At 38.0% G+C, this 21,641-nt stretch overlaps 1 protein-coding gene across 2 annotated transcripts in view; it reads right to left on the reverse strand.

Moving 5' to 3' along the window:
- Positions 1-21,641, reverse strand: part of IGF2BP3 (insulin like growth factor 2 mRNA binding protein 3) — a 169,622-nt gene that overhangs the window by 76,691 nt on the left and 71,290 nt on the right. For both annotated transcript variants that reach the window (XM_034760624.1, XM_034760623.1), the window contains 2 exons: positions 2,646-2,697; positions 2,483-2,546 (listed from right to left, as the gene is read on the reverse strand). In XM_034760624.1, the coding sequence (XP_034616515.1) occupies positions 2,483-2,546; positions 2,646-2,697 (116 nt within the window). The remainder of the gene's footprint in view (positions 1-2,482; positions 2,547-2,645; positions 2,698-21,641) is intronic.

The following is a 21,641-nucleotide window of genomic DNA, read 5'->3' on the forward strand; positions in this document are numbered from 1 at the left end:
ACTATACAAATACACATGAAGACATGGTCTCTGGCTCAAAGCAGTTTGCAATCTAAGAGCTTTATTAATCCTAAACATATCCTAAATGTGAAACCAGTATCAGCTGTTGAGTTCAATTGTCATAAGCAGCTTCATAAAGCCCAGTTCTCATTCATATTCAGACTGACCACTATCTTAGTGAAATCAGAGCTCATTAATTTTATAGCCATTACTTCCCACTTGAACCTGTTTCAAGTAGCAAACTTCATCTGTGCCTGGAAATCCAGCCAACTGAAACTTAACATCAGTCAATAAAAGAGAAAAGCCATGTGTACCCTTTCAACAGTTAATTTTCATGACAGAGGCCTCACAGAGCTTTTCTTTTTAAATATACACACACACACGCACCTGGCTACCTCTCCTGTTTGTGGTCTCTCTAAAAGATGAGAGTTCATATCCAACTACCCAACCATAGTTAAAGGCCTAACCACACTTTCTATCAGGAACCATAATTCACCCTTTGTAACCTGCGAATCCACATTTTAACATTCACAACACATTCTCTTCATCCATCTGTTCATTAGGTTTCTATCCAATACAAGTACTGACAGCTATGCTAGAGTGTACTACAAATTCCACACAACCCTTCATTATTCAAAAGTTCCATCCAATATTCACTTCAGTCCCTCCTCCAAAGTTTACGTTTGCCTCTAGTTCATCTGCCTCAAATGAGCTATTTTCAATTATTTGATTTCCTCTCCCCATGTATAACAAAGTTTGTTCCCAATGGACCAGTGACTGGCTGTCTTATCATTGTGTCTATTTGTGATTAACTTTAAAAACTGTATTTTAATAAGGAATATATTCAGGAGTACAGTAGCATCAAGACAGTTGCCAGTTGTTGCACCTACCTCTAAGGTTAGCAAAAAGACATGAAACATTCAAGAAGTCATGTCAGTTTCTAGATCCAAAGCATGGATTACACAATTCCATGGGGTATTTTCAGACACATTTTGTTCACATTTTGTTCAAAGCCATGTTCTGACACATGACAAAGTTTCAATGTGGTTCCAATATCTTTTATTCTTTTGGTGCTAAAAACATTCATAAATTTTACTACAAAATCATTAAGACAGAATTTCAAGGCAAGATAGACTCCTAAAACATGGAACTTCTGAAAGGAAAAAAAAATTAAACAGCAACTCAATCTCTGGATCCCTGATACACTTCCTCTTAAAGGAAAACTGCTTATGTCCCATGTTCCACAAGTGAAATTCGTTTAGATTGCATTAATTGGCAGAAACACTTAAAAAAATTCTGGGGAGCAAAATGGAATTACTGAATTATGGGTTGGTGCAAATGTTATATCACTATGTACCGTAAGAAGTAAGAGTGCATCTCAACTGCTGCTTATAGTTAGCCACAAGGTGGCAGGAATTTCAAAGTAAAAAGAGCCCAACATTTCTATATGTTTTTTGTACTGTTGTGGTTAGGAGAGTGAAAGAGCATGCCTATGCCACAGATAAGAAGATGGAATATCTGAGATGTCTCAAGGAAGACACTCCCTCACCCATCTTTGAAAGGCAAAATTATACATACATTAATATGTCTAATGTGATACAAAATGTTAATACAAAGGCAATCTTCTCCTATCCAGTAAGTGAAATTATAAAAAATAATTTAAAAAGATTAAAATACGATATCTTTGGATTAAAAGACGCCAAAAACCGTAGATACAAGCAAATAAATCAACAGGTAATAGATGCTAAGTTAAAAAAGACAGAATAATTCATAAAATCAGAATAAGGATCATTTCAAGTTACATATTTATTTAAAAGCAGCAGCAACTTTCCAACTGACAAAACATTCAATCTTCAGGGGAGATTTTAACCAAAATTAGCAAAAAATCAAGAGAGGGCACACCCTCAAGAGGTAATGAAAATGCACCAGGCCTCTAGCTTTACTAAGAGTTTTTAGCAATGTTTTTACAAGCCTGATCCAAAGCCCACTGACAGAAAATGAGGGTATTTATTGGAGTCAGTGGGATTTTGATCCGCTCCTAAGAGAGATTTGTGGTAAATAGTTTTCCCAATTCTGAATTCACATCTTCAGGATTTCAAATATTTAAAAAAGCAGGAAAGAAAGTTAGTGTACAACTGACAGTAAACTGAGGTAAAGCGGAGAAGCTTTCCTAAGGTGCAATTGAACAGAAGCAAAAATATACATACAGACACTCCCCGGGTTATGCAAGACCGGACTTATGCAAATTCGCACTTACGGAAAAAGTTCCATAAGCCCAAAATAGGATTTTCGAGTTGCGGAAATATTTGCGTAACGTACGAGTATACGTTTCCGACTTACGCAAAATTCAAGTTACACAAGACTTTCCAGAACAGAACGATTGCGTAAGTTGGGGGGTGTCTGTACTACTTTACATCAAGATATGCTGAGCTCAGATTTATGAGTTAAGCTATAAAAGCAAAGTGAACAAAAATATACTTACTGTCTAGCCTGGTCCTTATTGGCGTATGTTACATTTACTACTGCAGTCTCTGTGTCAGTGTTCACTAGAGGGGAAAATGCAACAGAAGAAAAAATTAAGTTCACTTCCCACTCACTTCACCCTCTATAAATCTGAAAGCAATTTGAGTTTAGAGCTTGTGTACCTTGCTCACAGTTCTCCACTGTTCCATATTGAGCTAACAAACTATCCAGCACCTATCAAAGGGAAAAGAAGTTGCAAATTTGAGTTTCAAAATTTCTTGACAAAAAGGCATCACCTGTCATTACACTATACACTAGAACTTGTAAACTGTAGAATGCATAATATTCAAAAGAACTTCCCACTTTGGGGTTGTGGATAGAGGATATTCATGGAAGGGTGCATGCAGTTTGTTCATTTTTTCCATCCCTCCCAACTTCGAGATCTGCATTTGAAATCTCATATATTTGGTTTTTCCTGAGCTCTCATCTACATGAGGTGATTGACAAAAATAATAAGCTATTCTGGTCAAATTCCCCATGTTGAAAAGCCCTGGGTGACCCAGAAGCAGCAATCACTTGACAACCATGTAGAAGTTGTGGTGGCCTTGTGTTTTGGAAGAAGGGCAGGAGGAGAAACCGGTATGGAGAAAGATTATGGGGAAGAACTACAATTCCAATTAGCTCCTTGTCTAATAATTAAAGTTTCATTTGGAGCAATCGCCTTCTCCATAACCATAATGGAAAAAGTCATAATTTTAGAAAAGGGTGAGAAAATATAAAATATTCCAGACAGAGCCAGTTTTCAAATATATTTGGTAAAGTTAGAAGTCTCAGTTATCGCCCCATTTTCCTCTATCTCAAAATCTTTTAACCTTTTCCTAAACCTACATTGTTTTAAAATTTAATTTTCTTCCCATTAAGAATTTGTTGAATAATAGAAATAACTGAACAGCAGTAACTGGTATAGACTGCAATCATGTTATTATGGTTCATCAGATTTTAACATTTTATCTCAAGTCATAAATCCTGTTAAGGTACTAAAGCAATGCCTAAGCAGTTTGCAATTCACATTGAGCAACAAAAACTAAATCTGCAACCTATAAGGTGTCTCATATACCATTTTCTCTACAAATATTCACTTAATGTTAAATATGTAGCATAATACTGATGAGGGGAGGAAAACCATTTGATATGAAGAAAAAATCCACATGCATCAGAACAGCACAGTTCACAATTCCTATAAATCTCTAACAACCACAACTAAGATAAACATGCAAAATAACTGGTCTTTAAAATAAAATAAGTAAGACTTCAAAGCATGGTATGTTTCAATGAGAAATTAGAACTGTACCAAGAAAAACATTTATTGATGTACTGTAGACATTTAGTACAATGTAAAAAACAATTCTGAATTGAACTGCAGTTTATTCCTTTCTCTGCCATTTGTTAAATAGGAAATATATGCAGACACTTGAAATGTAACTTTTCTAGTCAGACACATAAATGGCAGTACATTGTTCCCCAAATTTAGTCATGAAGAATCACCCTGAACAGCAGTATTTTCCCATCTACTTCATTTAGGAACTATTAAAGAGTTTTCTGACAGCACTTGGTCTATTACACAATAGTTAAAAGTTTAAACTCTTCCTTCATTCAACTAGAAATTTGTTTAGTCTGTGTTATTAATTTAAACAAGCTCCTTTTAGGACAATCCTGTAGAAATTGGAGACTTCTCTGAAACCCATCTGAAATTCCAAAATTTAAAACTGATTCACACTTACAAACACACTACTAAGTATCACTGATGCCAAGACTTCAGGAGGGTTAAAAAAAGGGATCTGATATTTATATGGAAAATATATAATATATATATGAACTAACTAAGTAATTAACTAACTAGAGTAAATGTGAAAGTCATAGGATTTTCTGACTTCATGCTTTAGGACATAAACCAGCTACTCACTCACTGCCCAGGATTAGAGAGAGAAAACGTCTCCTCTAGATAATTTATGCAATAACTTGCCACAATAAAAATAAGTGGAATATCCAGAGCGCCCATTAACATCAGTGTCCCACTGTACTAGGTGCTGTCCAAAATGCAAAAGCAAGGCAGGTCCTGGCTTCAAAAAGCCTCTATAAGTGTTTTTCTTCTGATAGGATAGTAGATTAGACAGTCCATTGTCTGATAAGGCAATTTCATTTCTACATTACATCAACAACACTGCAGTGTCACTGACTTGATAGTACTATAAAATAATTTAACTATTCTGTTTTTTCACAAGTTTACATTTAAAGTTACAATTAAACTCTAATGATCAGCCAACTCAAGTTCACCCAGGTCCAAAACTGCAATATCTTACATTTAATTTTTTGTTTTTATTTTAACCATCTGTTATAAGAACAGGACTGAAATTCCCAGTGTTCTGTACAGCTTTGCAGAATAAAATTTCTCCAATATTTTGTAAACTGGTTATATGTGTGTATTAAATTTGTGTCCTGTCCCAAAGATTTTTAAATATACACCACAATTCAGAAAATGCCACCAGCTTTTGAGGGGAGGGAAAGCTCTGAAGGAGATGGGGAAATGATGTTTCAGATTTATAGTTAATTTATTTCATTCTAACAACACATAACTGATACTACTATCTTTACAGATACTGAATTCTTCAGGGAAAACCCCAAAACTCCTCATTTTTTTTCAGAATGTTGCCTACACAACACTAAAAACAAAACAGAACAAAAAACAACCCACACAACAGGAGCTTCTTATTCATTCTAAAAAGTCATATCTGCAACACACTACACTTTTGTGATTAATAAAGCTATCCATCCTGCACATTCAGCATCCCACCCTCTTCACCCAGGTTCCTCTTTACCACCACTCATTTTCTTCCCCGTTTCCCTTCTGTGCTGCCACAAACAGGGACAAAGTTAGTCATGGTTTTAACACATAAGTAACTTGAGTTCCCTTTTTCTCAAAAGAATTGCTTTACCAAACAGATTTAAGAAGTTCCCTCAAAGGACTGGAAGCAAATCTAACATCCTTTCAGAAAAACAGTAGTAATCTTGTTGGGTCAAAGAAACATGTCATCATGATAGCATTGTCTTCATTATAAACCTTTATTTTCCTGGCCATCTCAGTCTCAAGCAGTAAGTCATTAAGGATGATTAACACTGAAAGATTAACACCTAATCAAATTGTATTTAACTGTATTCAAAAAAAAATAATAGCAGCTGTTGGTGTGTGTATCTGCTGAAAGACAGAAGTAGCCCCTTTACCACAATTCTCTCCAAATACTCCATTCTTGTACTTTTCGCTCATCTTTATGTTCTGTTTTCCCTCCATATTTTTATATCAACTCTAGTTTCTACTCCCATCCTTCCTCTTCCAGATTTACTTCCCATTCTGTTTTGCCTTACCTTCTCCCTCCCCCCTTAATTTTCATCCCTAAAACCCAAAGCCTCTAGTTCTGCTGTAAAACAAACATTTTTTGTTTAAGTGGCTCTTCTGCAACACTCTCTCCATGTACAGCCTTGTTGGGCAATCAGAACAAAATTCAAAGCCAAGTTGGTGGTGCAGCCGCAATTCTGATGAGCAGCTGAAAAGAAAAGTTCATTTGTATAAATATTTAATCTAAGCTAGAAGAAAAAGTCATTCCTTTTCCTAAAGCCCTGGTTCCAGCATTTGTCTAAACTGGGTCTCCCTCTCTTGTTATAGCACAGATGTCTCTCTCACAAAAAGCTGCAGCCTTATACAGTGGACTTTCTCATTCATCAGACTTTAAAGCCAACTCTGACTTCATTATAAATACTGTTACCGTACACCAACTGAGTCCCAATCATAACTGCTTTATCGGCTGCTCGACAAGAAAATTTCACTCTTGAATAGCAGGGTAACTCAAATTTACAGTTTACAAATATTTCGTTTCCCATGCAGGTTTTGCATATTTATTCATTCAAGGGATTCTACTTCTAACTAACTGAATTGTTCAGCTGAACATAGGACTGTGCACTTTCAGAGCAACATGGGTATTTCACGCAACTCTTATTGCTCTAGCTCTAGGCCTTTTATTGTGGTATGGCAAAGCACATCAGTCTCAAGATGTCAAGACCACAAGCAAAAGAGGATTAAAGAGCCACACCATATTTCTTCCACTGATGAGCTGGATTCTAACATTAACTTCTGAATTTTTTTCTTCTCACATAGAGCAACTAGATTAATTTGTCCAAATGTCTTTCATGAATTTGTTAACAAACATGCGTACAACACAACCAAAATGGCAAACAATGAGATCAGGACAGATGAAAGGAGGATGAGGGTCATACAGTATGACCATGTGGGGATTTTTTTGTGTGTGTTGGGGGGAGGGGGGGGGCGGGTGTTTGCAGGCACTTAACAGATGCAGGGATTCCAAGGGCCAGAAAGGATGATTGTGATCATCTAGTCTGAGTTAGAATGCAGCCAGGGAACTTCCCCAACACTTTTAAAAATCCCCTGGAATGTTTACAAACAATCAGGGGAAAAATGAAGTTGTTTGTAATGTGTCTTTTAAAAAGGAGTTGAGAAGAACGAACGCTGGTGAGGTGAGAAAGAGGTGGTGGTTGGGGAAGAAAGCAGAGGTCGAGGGACTGGCTCAAGGTAAACACACTTCAGCCCCTAAGGCCAGGTCTACACTTCCATTCTGCTGGCACAGCAATGTCAGACAGGGGTGTGAATTTTTTTTTTTTTTAAAACATAGCTCTTTTGCAAAAGGCCTAGTGTGGCCAAAGTTATAGTCGCAATTAAGTGCTTTTGGCACTATAACTGAGACTATGCTATAAGGACTTTTCCAGCATAGCTATATGGACAAAACTTAAGTGCAGACAAAGCCTTAGTAAGAAATGGTAGCCATAATATAAAAAGTCAGTATCTTCAAAGGGAGATTATAACGAGAGGTAGTCCTAGAACACCAACCTTCGCAGGGTTTGAGGTTGCTGGATTGTTGGTTTTTTTTGTTTTTAAGAAAAGCATTCACACCTTAGAAATAGTGTGGAGAATAAAATTAGGAAGTTAAAATCCCATCAGCATGGAAGCTGCTTAAGAATATCCTTGCTTGGATACCACAATCTGGGATGGGGGTTTGGTGAAAACCAAAACAGTTAGAAGCAAGACAGAAAGGTAAGTTTAGATATTTTTTAAAAGTAGTTACCCAATCCAGACGGGAGTGGGGGGAGAAACCATCTCTCTCTCGACTTTTTTTCAGACCCAGCTTCCCTGATACAAATTGAAATTTTCGCAGATAACATGGAGATTAAAAGGTCTAAGAAATTGATATTTAAAAGCAGATGAATGAGAGATGTAGAGATAGCCAAACTGGTAGCTCCCATTTACCCTTTATCTAAAGTAAAAGAAAGTTAATTTAAAACAAACCCAGGCAAATACGTGTTTATCCAATGTATGACCAGTCCAACTAAATGCCTCAGGATATGTGTTACATTATAGTTAATTCCCCTTCAGCTATCAATGTCTATGATTCAGTGCACAAACAGATGACCATCTGGGATTAAGAAGAACTCACCATAAAATAATGCAGCACAGATAGGACCCTACTTTAAAAAAACAACAACAACCCACAAATGTATTTATTTATTTATTTTAAAGGTGAAGCAATTTTCCCAGAACCTCTTTCTCCAAGTTTTGATAAGTATGTCCAGGTAAAGGAGATATCACCTGACAGCTGGCTTGCTGGGCTGTTGTGGAAAGCATTAGTATGACTGTAAAGTCACATCTATCCATCTGATCTCATGAGGAAGAACAGAATCCAAGTGCAAACTTTATTTACTGCTCCCACCTCCTTATCCCTATAGTATCAACGTTAGATGTAACAATATTAGGATCCAATGCTAAACGTGCTGCTCATACTGCCCAAATTATGCTGTCCTAGTGAGAGAATGTGCAAAGTGTGGGAGGTGGCAAATTCTGTGGGGGTTTTGGAGAGGGATGAAATGTGTATTTTCTGCATTATTGACATAGCTGTACCTAAACTATCAAGAAAGCACCTAACAGTGCTATGTAATTGAATCACATTTTAACACCTTCCCAGGAAGGCAGCATTCAACATTGGTCAGTGTGAGAGACAGGACAAGGGTTTAGACTGAATGCTGCTTTGATCCAGTTTGGCAAAGCTCAGGTCTCTTTTCAACACTATATAAAGCAGGTCAGAAAATGTTAAGTATTCCTCCCCAAAAAATTTAAAAAAACCCCAAAATTTTATCTAACTTTTTCCATGGAAGTTTTTGAAAGAAAAAAAATTGCTTTTGATTTTCAGTTTGTCAAAAACTTTAAAATGTCAAGAAATACAAATTTCCATTTTAAAAAGTCATTTTTCATCAACCTGAAATTTTGACCTGCTCTAGTTTTATAGTATAAAGATATCTGAGCATATTTCAGATCAAAAATATTACTTCAATTTAGATATTTTGTGTCTCCCTAAGAACATCTGCCATAGCACCATTCTAGTATCTTTCTACTGTGTGTCAATTTCAAATCTGGTTTATTGCAAGGGAGGAAATGTCTCCTTTCTGCACTGGATTTATCTTTTGCTTGGGTGTATTTACATGTCAATTTTGACTTCATACAAGTCTTGTTTAAGGCATCCAGAGACTTTTAGGCACACAATGGCAAAAACTGTAAACTGAGTGAGAGCCATGGTTGCAAAAAAATTGACTTTTTTGCTCCTGTACAATTTTCTATTGATATTAAAAAGCTCTGGTTTGAAATGTTATTGCTTTAAAGGATTTGCACTAACCTGAACTTTTCAGTTTGAGAGCATAATTTTTGTTAGTTTAAAAAATTTCAAAGCCACAATAGCACAAAAGTAAAGTGAAGCTGAAAGCTTGTGACTACAGCAACTACAGGAAATTAGTTGCAACAGCAAAATTGGCTTTTGAATCATCTTTTGGAAACAATCACTGAGAACAAGCTTATATAGTTGTGAGCACAACTAATTTGAATAAGACCATATAGAGGAAAAATGTTTTTGTGAGTACTGCTGTATATTTGTATTGTGGAAACAGGGACCACTTCTGTGATGGATACTCGGCAAATCTACCCCAGGAGTTTTGCTCTTCCAGAATTTAGCATTTCCTACAGTATCCACTTACAGCTATCTGAGAAGAGAACACTAATTACAGGGGGAAGTAGGTTTAGCTCACAATTTCCTCTGATAAAATAAGTATTAGAACTCAGATGGAGACTATATCAAAGACATTAACTGTGTACAGTATACATTCAAAATGATAGGCTTTTAAAGAAAAAAGTCTTTAACAACCACTTCATGGCTAACTGACTAAGAAGAATTCTCAGATCTCTTTACAAGCAAAGCCTGGGGAAAAAAAAACCATACAAAATTGAAGGGTCATGCATAAACTATATTATTAAAGAGCTTCAGTCATTTCAAAACCTTCTGTAAAATACATATTTCCTCCACTCACAAGCTGCCCTCCCAATGGAAAGCATTGCTAAGATCTAGCCAGATGTTTAGAGAATGTTTGGCCTCCAGATAGTTGCTTATCTCCCAAATGGAGAGTACACTATTGCCTTCCTGATTTACAGCTCAGGGAGATGCAGTGTGATTGGGCATAAGATACATTGGAAAAATAAGCATTAGACCTGAATAAAGACTGGGGGTGGTTGGGTCATTACAAAACCTAATTCCCCCCATATTAATTTCCCCCTACTGTTACTCACACCTTCTTGTCAACTGTTTGAAATGGGCCACTCATTACCACAACAAAAGTGATTTTTCCTCCCTTGGTATCTTACTCTTAATTGAATTGTCTTGTTAGACTGACCTCCCACTTCATATGGCACCTCCCATCTTTTCGTGTGCTGTGTATTTATACCTGCTACTGTATTTTCCACTCCATGCATCTGATGAAGTGGGTTCTAGCCCATGAAAGCTTATGCCCAAATAAATTTGTTAATCTTTAAGGTGCTACAAGGACTCCTCGTTGTTTATCATTAGACAGTGACTTTTGCATTATACCAGGTAGAAAGAAAATCATTCAGAATAATCAATCCACTGTGGTTCCACACGTGACTTTTGTGTTTGCCCATTTCCGTAGTGCCAAAGCTACAGTACACATAGAACTGATTGTCTTAAGTACTGGCTCATCACCCAGTATCCAAGCACCCCACAATCATTAGTAGATTTTATCCTCACAGCACCCTTTTGAGGTCGGAAAGTATTATCCCCGTTTTACAGATGGATAGTGGAGGTAACAGCCACATTAAGTGTCTTGCCCAAAGTCACAGGCAGGCTCTGGGTCACCTCTACGGAAACTCACCCCCAGTCTCTCAAGGCCCAGTCCAGCATCCTATCTAGGGGGACCACCCATCCCTAAGTGGGTGGGACAGAACTGAAATGCACATTTCAAGTCTCAGGTTGAATGACTCCGGGACAGCATTTGTCCCAGATTTCCTGCAGTGCCACTCTGTGCCTGCCTGAGGCTCAGAAGCAGCACCAGCCTCTTCCCCGGGGGAAGGGAGCTGAGGTGGGCTTTAGTCCCCCTCGCCACAAGGCCCCCTCCTCCTCTTCCCTCCGAGGCCCCGAAGACGGGCAGTAGTAAGAGCCACCCATGGAGCCCAGGCTGCTGTGGGATGTCCTGGAGTCCCGGAGTCTCCACCTGCCCTGGGAGGCATGCCCCAAGGGCTGCTCTTGGGAACCACCTCCCACCTCTCAGTGCAGGTGGAGGGTCCGGGACTCCCCACAGCAGCCAAGGCATTCTGGGCGGCTCCGGCTTCTGGTCTGACCAGGGGGCAGGGCCTTAGCAAGGAAGAGGAGAGGCAGGGGGCAGCGTCATGGAGTGTGGCGTGGCTCCTGCAAGTGTCCCATTTTTGCATTTTGAAAAGGTGGTTAACCCTAACCCTGTCCATTCTCCCATGCTTCCTGTCTGTTCTCCCCAGGAGGCTCCCGGTCCAAGTGCTCTCTCAGGCTCCCAATCAGGAGAATGAATTCCCAGGAAACAAAGAGCCTTAATAGGGAACTGAGGGTGAGATGCTCCACCAACCACTTAGTCTCTATGGTCTCAGGTATGTAGCTCAAGCATACACTGGAGCAACACAGCAGATATAAATGTGGGTAGAGTGCACTTTCACTTCCTGTCCATCCTTAAAGCATAGAGCCTCTGGGCTATGGGGAGGGTGGGGTGCCTCACGTTCAGTGCACAGTGGGGGGGGGAGGAGAAGCAGCAGCTGTGGCAGTGTATAGCCTTTGACTGCAGCAGTCATTGTTGGGAAGGTGGGTCTGAAAAAAAGTCAAGAGCGAGAGAGATTCTCCCCCCACCCCAGTCTGGAGCTATAACATCAATGGAACCACTGCAGCATTATTCTTACTTTGACTTAGCAACGCATTGCCCAACTGCTCACCACGGAATCTGGGCTCCTTGCTCCCCATCCCTTAGTGGCTGCTGGAGTTTGATAGGAGACTCCGACTCCCCACGTTGGGTCCCTGGTAAATATTTTTAAAATCATAAACCCAAGGGTTTAACTTCAGTTTGTGTTTCACTTTTACTAGGACTTAAGAAAAATAAAACGTCTAGTAAAATTACTTATTCATAGATTCTAAGGCCAGAAGGGACCATTGTGATAATCTAGTCTGACCTCCTGTATAACCCAGGCCATAGAACTTCCCCCGAATGATTTCTAGAGAACATCTTTTAGAAAAACATCCCATCTTGATCTAAAAGCGACAGTGATGGAGAATCTACCATAACCCTTGATAAGTTGTTCCAATGGTTAATTTACTCTCGCTGTTTATAAATTTATGCCTTATTTCCAGTCTGAATTTGTCTAGCTTCAAATTCCAGTCACTGGAACATGTTATACCATTCTCTGCTAGACTGAAGAGCCCATTATCAAATATTTGTTCCCCATGTAGGTACTTATATAGACTTGATTATATAAGTCCTTAACTCTGTTGTACTAAATAAATTGTGCTCCTCAAGTCTATCACTGTAAGGCATGTTTTCTAATCCTTTAACTATTCTCATGGCCCTTCTCCGAATCCTCTCCAATTTATCAACATCTTGCTTCAAGTATAGACTCTAGAACTGGATACAATATTTCAGCAGGGGTTGCACCAGTGCCAAATACAGAGGTAAAATAACTGCTCTACTTGTACTCGAGATTCCCCTGTTCATGCATCCAAGGATCACATTAGCCTTTTTGGCCACACATCACACTGGGAGCTCATGTTCAGCAGATAATCCACTATGACCCCAAAATCTTTTCAGAGTTGCTGCTTCCCAACAAAGAGTTCTGAAAGTACGTCTTAAATTCTTTGTTCCTGGGTTTATACATTTAGCTTCATTAAAATGCGTATTATTTGCTTGCGCCAAGCTTACCAAGAGATCCTGAATGCTCCGTTATCAATCTACCACTCCACCAATTTTTGACTCATCTGCAAACTTTTATCAGTGATTACTATGTTTTCTTCCAGGGCATTCATAAAAATGTTAAATAGTATAGGGCCAAGAACAGATTCCTTTGGGGACCAGTAAAAACACACCTGCTCAGTGATGATTCCCGATTCACAATGACATTGAGACTTATTAGTTGGCACACATCAAATGGATTAAAAGATGGCTACGTTAATTTTATATCTTTCTAGTTTAAGTCAAAATGTTACGTGGTACCCAGGGAAATACCTTACAGAAGTCTAAATACAATAGATCAACACTATCACTTTTAACTACAAATTTTGTAATCTCATCAATAAAAGATATCAAGTTAGTTTGACAGGATCTATTTTCATAAACGGATGTTGATTTGGATGAATTACATTACCCTCCATTAATTCTTTATTAATCAAATCCTGTATCAGCAGCTCCATTTTCTTGCCAAGTATTAACGTCAGAGGGACAAGCCTATAATTACCCAGGTCATCTCCTTTCTCCTTTCCAAATTTTGCCATGTTAGCTTTCTTCCAGAACCATCCCAATGTTTCAAGACATATTGAAACCCATTATTAGTGGTCTGGAGAGCTCCTTAGCCGGCTCTTTAAAAACTCTTGGATGCAAGTTATCTGGACCTTCTGATTTAAAAATGTCTAACTGTATTTGCTGCTGTATAAAATTCTCTTCAGATACTAGTGGAATGAAATGAGTGTTATCATCATCATATAACATACTCTGTTTTTACCCCAAACACAGAAATATTTATTGAATGCTTCTACCTTTTCTGCATTATTATTGATAATTCTACCATTTCCATTTTGTATTGGACCAATACCATTGTTAGGATTCTTTTTGTTCCCCAATATAAAAATTCTCATTGTCCTTAACTTTGCTAGCCATAGATTTTTTTTCCTTTTGTCCCTTTGCTTCCCTTAAAATTTTTCTACAATTCCTAGCTTCTGATATGTACTCACTACCAACTTCCCCTTTCATTCATGTGTTATATATTATTTATATAGCTGTCTTCACTACTCCTCTAAACCAGGTTGTTTTTTTAACCAAGATGGCCATCTTCCTTAATTGTAGGGTTGTGGCTTTTTGGGCATCTAGGAAAGTGTTCTTAAACAATTCCCACTTATCATTCACATTTTTCTTATTAAACTCTTCCTCCCAGCTGATTCTGACTCTTAATTGTTTTCAGCTTTACAAAAATGAGCTTTTTTAAAGCACCAAGTGTATATAGATTATTGATCTGGACTTTACTCTGTTTGCACATTATAAATGTAATCAAGTTATGATCACTTGTACCCAAGCTACCATTTTTGCTGACTTTGATAGCCTGCCTGTCACTGCAGCAATAACAAACACTACTGGTAGTAATGTGTATTGCCATGTGGGATGGGTCTGTTAGCTGTCCAGTCTATACTCCACACCTAATGGCTGGAGAAGAGAAGTTCTGTACCCACCCAACTACTGCCAGATTGGGTAGGAAAAAATAAATTGTATCCAGTCCTCTGTTGTGGGGATTATGATTATGGTTTAAACCCCACAAGAGGGAAGAAGAGAATGGGGCAGGGAAGCAAAGTATTGAACCCTGCTGTTGAACAGAATTTCAAAGGCAACTCCCATCAGAAAAGCTGTATTAAGATCAACACCTGTAGCACAAGTGAATCATGCACTTGGAAGTATTTTGAGCTGGGAGAACAGATTGGAACCAGAAACAAATTACAGAGGTCTTCTGCAATGAGAACAAGCCTGTTCACAGTAAAGCAGAGATAAGGGCCTTGAAAACAAAAACAAAACATCCACTGCTGGCATGAAGTCTTCAAAATGGGAGAAAAACTGACCCTCTGGAATAGTGGAAGTACTTTTGACTAGAAAATACTTTAGGGCTATGGGGGGGGGGGGGGGGAAGCTATCCCCAAGAGCATCCGTAGCTCTGGCTACCGATAAATATGTTCCTTTGTAGGTAAGTGGTTAACCTCCTGCGATTATAAACGTCTAGTATTAGAACTATTTTTTCTACATTTAAAGAAAGATCCTAATTATCCATATGCCAGACAATCCTAGATCTCTAGTAGAGATTTTTCTTGGGGCTGCTGCTGAAACCTAAGACAAAAAATATTCACTTTTTAAAACAAGAGTAACAAAGGAAACAGTGTAGAGATATCAAAATGATATCAATGAGATATCAAAAAAATAACCTAAGACAGACCAGAGTTCAATGGAATGACAATTTTCAAACTGTACTAAGCCATTTTACCTGAAAAAGCATCAGGATTTAAAGTATGGACTGAAAATGCAGACATTCTGGCCAATATATTCATTGACATGAATGTCTGTGGGATCAAAATTTAAGTGAAGTACAGAATAGTCACAATAAAGCAACTTCTGAATTTATAAATGCAAGTATCTGCACACCAGAAAATTGATTCCAAGAGTTATATTACCCGAATACCATTTGACCTGCGTATCTAGTCAAAAACAGCCAATAATTCAATACTGAGTACTTGCAAACAGCCTACAGACTACAAATTATTCAAAAATTTAAATCATTCCAAACTGTTTGAGAAATTGTTAAGCTGCTTGTTGCTGCAATTTGAGAATGAAAGCTGAAGTCAAATAAGATTATAAATTTACACACTCCACTCTAACTTCACTTTAGAAATAAAATAAATGCCTGTTTCTACTTAAGTTTAGTCATTCACGGTTTTACAGAATATAATGTAATTGTGATGGAAACCCATTAACAAATACATCTCTATGCACTAATAAGCTTCTCTCACTTTACAATAATGTGCAAAAACTTTCAAACATCTGAAAACTATAAGTATTTAATGAACATGGAGTCTAGACTACTTTCTAATCCACAAAAACAATCCCACTGGAACAAGACCGAGGCAATGACATTTTAGTGGCTAGATAGATTTGCAGCCCTGGAAACAGAGGATCTGTCACTTTTCACAAGCACTGAAGTTCATGTTAGTTTTGAAGAGAGAAAGGGTAAAGTAAAGATTGACTAAACCTCTCCTTTTTTCATTTGATTAAATAATTGGTTCTGCTCAACTCATCAGGTTTTGCCAACTGAAGAGAAAGTTGGGGAGTCCCTCAAATAATAAAGACACACTTCGTAAACATCTGAGTGCTTTGTAACTCAAAGTTCCATTCCAATATGTATTCCTTTTTGGTGGGGCGAGGGGTGGGAGCTTTCTTTTTAGAATGCTTTAGCTGTATGTTCGTTTTTCGTCCAATAGTCCTGAAAGAGAAACTGCAAGCATTCACATAAATGGATTGAAAGGTTCTGTTTCACTAACATTTCTGAAGAATCTCTCTACTAAAATGATATTTCTTACCTTTCTGTAACAATAGTCCCCATGGACTGCAGTCAGTAACTCACCTACAGGAACAGTACATTAAGACTAGAGATGGGCAAAACATGAGGAAATCAAAAATTTTAGAGGCTTATCAGTCCTACAATGTATCACAGAAGCAACTGCAGCCTCCCTCCCTCCCTCCTCCTGTCAATACAGCCACCTTTAAAGTTAAATTTTTGACATTAAGAAACCACCTACCCAACAACGTAAGATAAGAGAAGTGGGAATGAAAGTCATCAGTTGTGTTTTTGTTGAGTGTGCATTTCATTCAGATTTTTCACTGACTCAGTGAAATACGGGGAAGCAGATTTTTAAGAGCTGAAAAACTGAACACCTAAATGTTTTGCTGTTGATATGTCAGAACAGACAAGAGGTAAGAAGCAGGAATGGTTTCACCTGTGTATGAGAAATCTTTCCTCATTTCCAGGAAACTTAAAAAAAAGTGACACCAAAATATTCAACAGACAAACTGGAGAAAATACAGGACTGTAGGATTTACTCTGTTTGCAATACCAAGTGACTAAAGTAAGTGCTGTAGTGAGTTGTTGAGCGGGATAGAGGTAGAAACAGTTTCAAACCAACATCTGCACTTAAGTGCACAATAGTGATTTCTAACCGTAAGGTATCAAGTTAAGGGAGGCAAGCAGTGACAGCAGCACTAGAGTGATTATTGTACACGTTGTAAACCGCTGCAGCAGATGCGCGATCAACCTGCCAAATAAGGTTTGGCATCCCCCCCCCCCACACACACACACACACACACACTCTTGAAATCAGGGACATGGCAGAATTTATACATGTAGCAGTGACTGGATGTGACTAGTTCTAAAGCTAGGAAAGACAGGCCACGTGACAGGGAAAGTTAACATAGCAGAATCTGTCACCTAACTATTAAAGGAACAACTAAAACTGGGTGCTTAACAGAAAAGACCTTTTAATGAAGGTGTGACGAAGCTATGCTTAGTACGATCGGGGATCCTTTGAGGCTGTTTTGAGACAAGAGTTGGCCTAATAAGGGTGGCCTCTTGTACATGTTTCATTGTAATTTTTTAAAATGAAGACAAGCTGTTTTTGCAAATAACGGACATGAGACGTGTGCAGCTCAGCATGCCACTTAATCAAAATCAGAAGTGTTTAAACGCCAGGAAAAAAAATCCTGAAATTTCTCCTTATGAGACTAGGAATTAACTTTACAATAGGTGACCAGAATTTTTAAATAGGGAAACTGGAACTTAAAAAACAAAACAAACCAAACACAGAACTCCTTCCTCAAAAGTTACAGAATAGTCATTCATAAGTCTTGGAAGTGCGGCAAAGGATACAGCCCAGAGACCTTTACATCATTTTAACGAAGTTACAATGTCATGAGCGTTTGTTGTGGATAGCCTTGTTTAGATTCTTCAGTACCTTAAAGCAGTGGATTTGAAATTACGGTACGCAGGCTCTTATCAGGGGGTATGAGACAAAAATCTGTAATGGCAGACAGTGTATCGTGTTATCCCTTACAGACCCTTTTTTTCCTGTTTTCATAGATATATAATGACCTTATCTCAGACGGGGTACACGGTGGACTACATTATTTGGCAAGGGCTACACAGCCTAAAAAGTTTGAAAACCACTGCCTTAAAGCAAAGACAAAGACTGTTACATTAGCTTTCTTTTATAAGTCTTTAGAACAGGTTGTAGCAACTACAAGAATCCATTAAGTGTGCCAGGTTTAGGCCAGTACGACCAGAGGGACCTCACTCTCTCTTCCAAGGCCAAGGCACCCTACTCAGCTCTGTGTATATTACTGCCTTTGCCTAATGGCAGTCCTGGGAGTGCTGCTGCCAGGCCCAGAAGCTGTGTTAGAAATGTGAGCACCCTTTCCTTAGGATTAAAGCTCACTGTTAAGAGAAACCTGTACAAGCCTTTGGCTGCTTGTCCACAGTGATGGCAAAATTACTTTTCCCTCTGCTTGTCTGAAAGCATGCCTTACACTTTGATCAAACAATCATCAAAAGTAAAGTACAGCAATGGCAGAGAATAATTTTATGCTTGGGATGGAGTAGCACGGCTCAGTGTGCTACAGCAATCTGTGGAAACCAAAACTTTATGAGGTCTGGCTGCAGATGCAGGGCAACCCCTTGAGTTGCTTTCCTGATTATAATTTGGAGAGATAACTTTGGTCATATTTAGCCTTCTGGAAAACCTCATGAATGGAAAGTGGGTTTTTTCCATTTCCTTATTGTTGAGCTCTTATCTAATGGTGCACAATGTGTTATTGTAATTGTACTGGGTACTTGATGCCAGCAACACAGTACCGGTACATGCTGTAGAACCAACGAGCCCAATACAGGACAGGTGGAATTCCTCCACTACCAGCCTCCTCTTTCAATTTAGTAGACAAACTTTGCTATGCTGCCATTTTACAAGAGGCCTAATACACCACCTAAAAAAGCATAGTAGGCCAGGCCAATATTTGATTTGTAAACGGACACTCTACAATTCTCATTCTAGTTGTGGGTTCCAAGTTATCTGCTGTTATCTTTTGGGCAGTGAAGCTACAGCATTCATCATTAATTGAACCAGTGAGCTTTCTCATAAGGATGCACTAGACAAATAGTTCCTTTCTTCCCCCCAAAAGACAAAAAAGGTTCCCCCCCCCCATCTCCCAAGTGGCCTTGCAATAAAGATGAAGCATGACTAAGGGCACGTCTTCACTGGCAACATTAAAACGCTGCCGCGGCTTGCGTAGTCACGGCATAGCACGTGGAGAACTCACGAGACTACATGGAAGGAGTTTCCTTGTTTGATATTAAATATATTTATTGAAGACAGACTCTGCTCTTTTTGAGCCTTCACACTGATCTTGCTTTGGTGGTTTCTCAATACTCAGTACAGACCTCACCATCCAGAGGTTAACATTCTGATAGCATCCTCCTCACTGTCAATATGCACAGATAGAAGAGTGAAGGGAGACTGATTAGATTTAGATAAGTTTTGTTTGTTTGTTTGTTTTCCTACTAATACTGGATTTCTTTTAACCTACGAGTATAAAACAGCATCCACACTGTGGTTTACTCTATAGGCTATATCAACTAAAGCTTTATTTACTTTTAAACAGACTTCATAGCTTTCCTTTCTGATGGTTTCTTCTCCAGTCTTTGGCATCTGACTTGATTAGATTAGGATCTACTGATGCAGATTTTTCTGGAGGGTTGAGTACACTCTCCATTTCTGTATGCTCAGAGGCTGAGAGTTATTTTTTTCATGCCCTGTTCAAAGTGAGAACCACTAAACCAGATAGTGATCTATTTCTAGTCTGGTAGAAGTCCAGCTTTGTGGATATTGATTTGCCAGATTGTACCTGTTTTACAATTATTTCCTCAACCTCATCCAGCTACTGAGAGAAGGTTTATTTTTTGCCCTGCCTTGTCTAACTTTTTTGTCTCAAATATAAAACCCAGGGCACAGAGCTCTGCTTAATATACTTATATGATGAAAAGAGCATAGAACGTGTGGAAGTCAAATGGGTAAATGCCAGGCAGCCGTGAGTGGTTGAAGTGATACATGGCATCTGGTTACCAACTCAGAAATTTAATTCAACTTTTTCCTTTGTTAAGAAAAAAAAGCTCAGCTCATAGAACCAGCATCCTCTCCTCTGTTTGTACAAATACGAAAAGCTGCTACTCACATTCAGCTGAAAATGGGACTTGATCTCACAAGAACAATTGTCCTGAGACCTCAAGTAACTCACTGTTCTGGCTGCATTAGAAATACCATAAAAACAACCACATTTATGTTATTTTACACTTTAGCCAAGTAGTCAGGAAATAGTAGCATGCTAAACTACAATTAAATAGGAAAAGTGCAAACATTTTGATTTAACTTCGATTCAAAGTGTAGGCAAAGATATTCCTGTGCATTATATGAATATGCAGACCAGTCCTAAATTAACACGTAGTACTTTTTCCTCTCATGCTTTTTACTCTGGTAGAAGACACACCGGTATCTGTTGTAGTACATCTCTCCCTTCTCTCTCTGACATCAGTAAGTATAATAGGATTTTTGCTGGAATAAGCACTGCTGGATCAGGCCTTTAAAAGAGTATTATCAGAAGACTCTAGTGTGCTACCCTCATGTCATCTTGCATGAGAATGAATGAAAAGGAAGTAGTCTAACCACATTTGAGAAATAAGCACATTAACAAATTTGCATGAGGGAAATATTACTGGATTTTAAAGTAGTAGCAGTTTGAATAATCAGTAAGTATTCACAGAAACCTGTTACAATAAGATTCAAGAAGCACTGCAGCCTGTGATTCAATAGTTAAACAATGTAAATACTAGCAAATCCAGCCTTGAGATTTTCAAGAGGGTCACTGAGAAGATGCTTCACATTTCCCCCAAATCTTCAGACTATGACCAACCCCCACTGCTGCTTGTCCAGCTACTTATACTTGGATTTATGCACAGTTGTGAATATTTAAAAAAAAAGAAAAAGCAAATAAGTGTCCTTAGAAGTTAGGGTCCCCAAAACTAGGGTTGATAAAAACCAACGATTTTGTTAACAACTGGACTTTTTAAAATTTAAAATCAGATTTTTTTATTAAATATGGGTTTTTGTTTATTTGTTAAAATTAAATTTGTAACTGACCACCTTGAAGGATACAGTGACCAGAAACACACAGTTCAATTAATTATATACAGTTAATACTTCCTTTGTTCAATAAGTCTGTTAGTTTTAAATGGAAAACATGTTTTGATCATTTTTTTCTCATCTTGCCAGCATATTTAAAGTAGTTGTATTTACTGCTTTTTGTGCATTTCTAATTGAATTTGAATTTCCATCCGAAGAGAGCTTGGCACAAATTACAAGTAAAATATTAATAGTCTATTAAATAAGAAATGCATCAGCCACCATTTTCTAAATATAAAATGTAAAAATAATAATTTGAATAAATGTACCTTAAGCTAAATAAATATGCATAGGTATAGTGCTCCTGGTTAGCAAAAAGAAGTATCCAATTTAGGGTAAAGACTATATTTCATAGCTAATCAACATGTTTTAAATGGTTACCAACCGATAAGAATCCATCTCTCTTTAGGAAAATAACTAAACAGTACAAATGCAAAACACAATTAAAAATCAATAATTTAAATCAAAGGAATTTAAATTAATCCACTCTACCCAAATCCCACAGAGATTTGTACACATTCTGGTGAATTTTAGGTTCTGTCTTTCTCCAGCTGTTTACTTGTAGAATCCAAAATAGCCAGGAATACTAATGTAATATATATATATATGTACAAATGCCAGCCCCTTTGCTCAAAACTTAAAGGAAAACACGCAGCATTTAAAAAAAAAGAAAAGAAAAAAAAAGCA

The sequence above is a fragment of the Trachemys scripta genome, chromosome 2 (assembly GCF_013100865.1).
Source record: "Trachemys scripta elegans isolate TJP31775 chromosome 2, CAS_Tse_1.0, whole genome shotgun sequence".
NCBI classification, from domain to species: Eukaryota; Metazoa; Chordata; order Testudines; family Emydidae; genus Trachemys; species Trachemys scripta.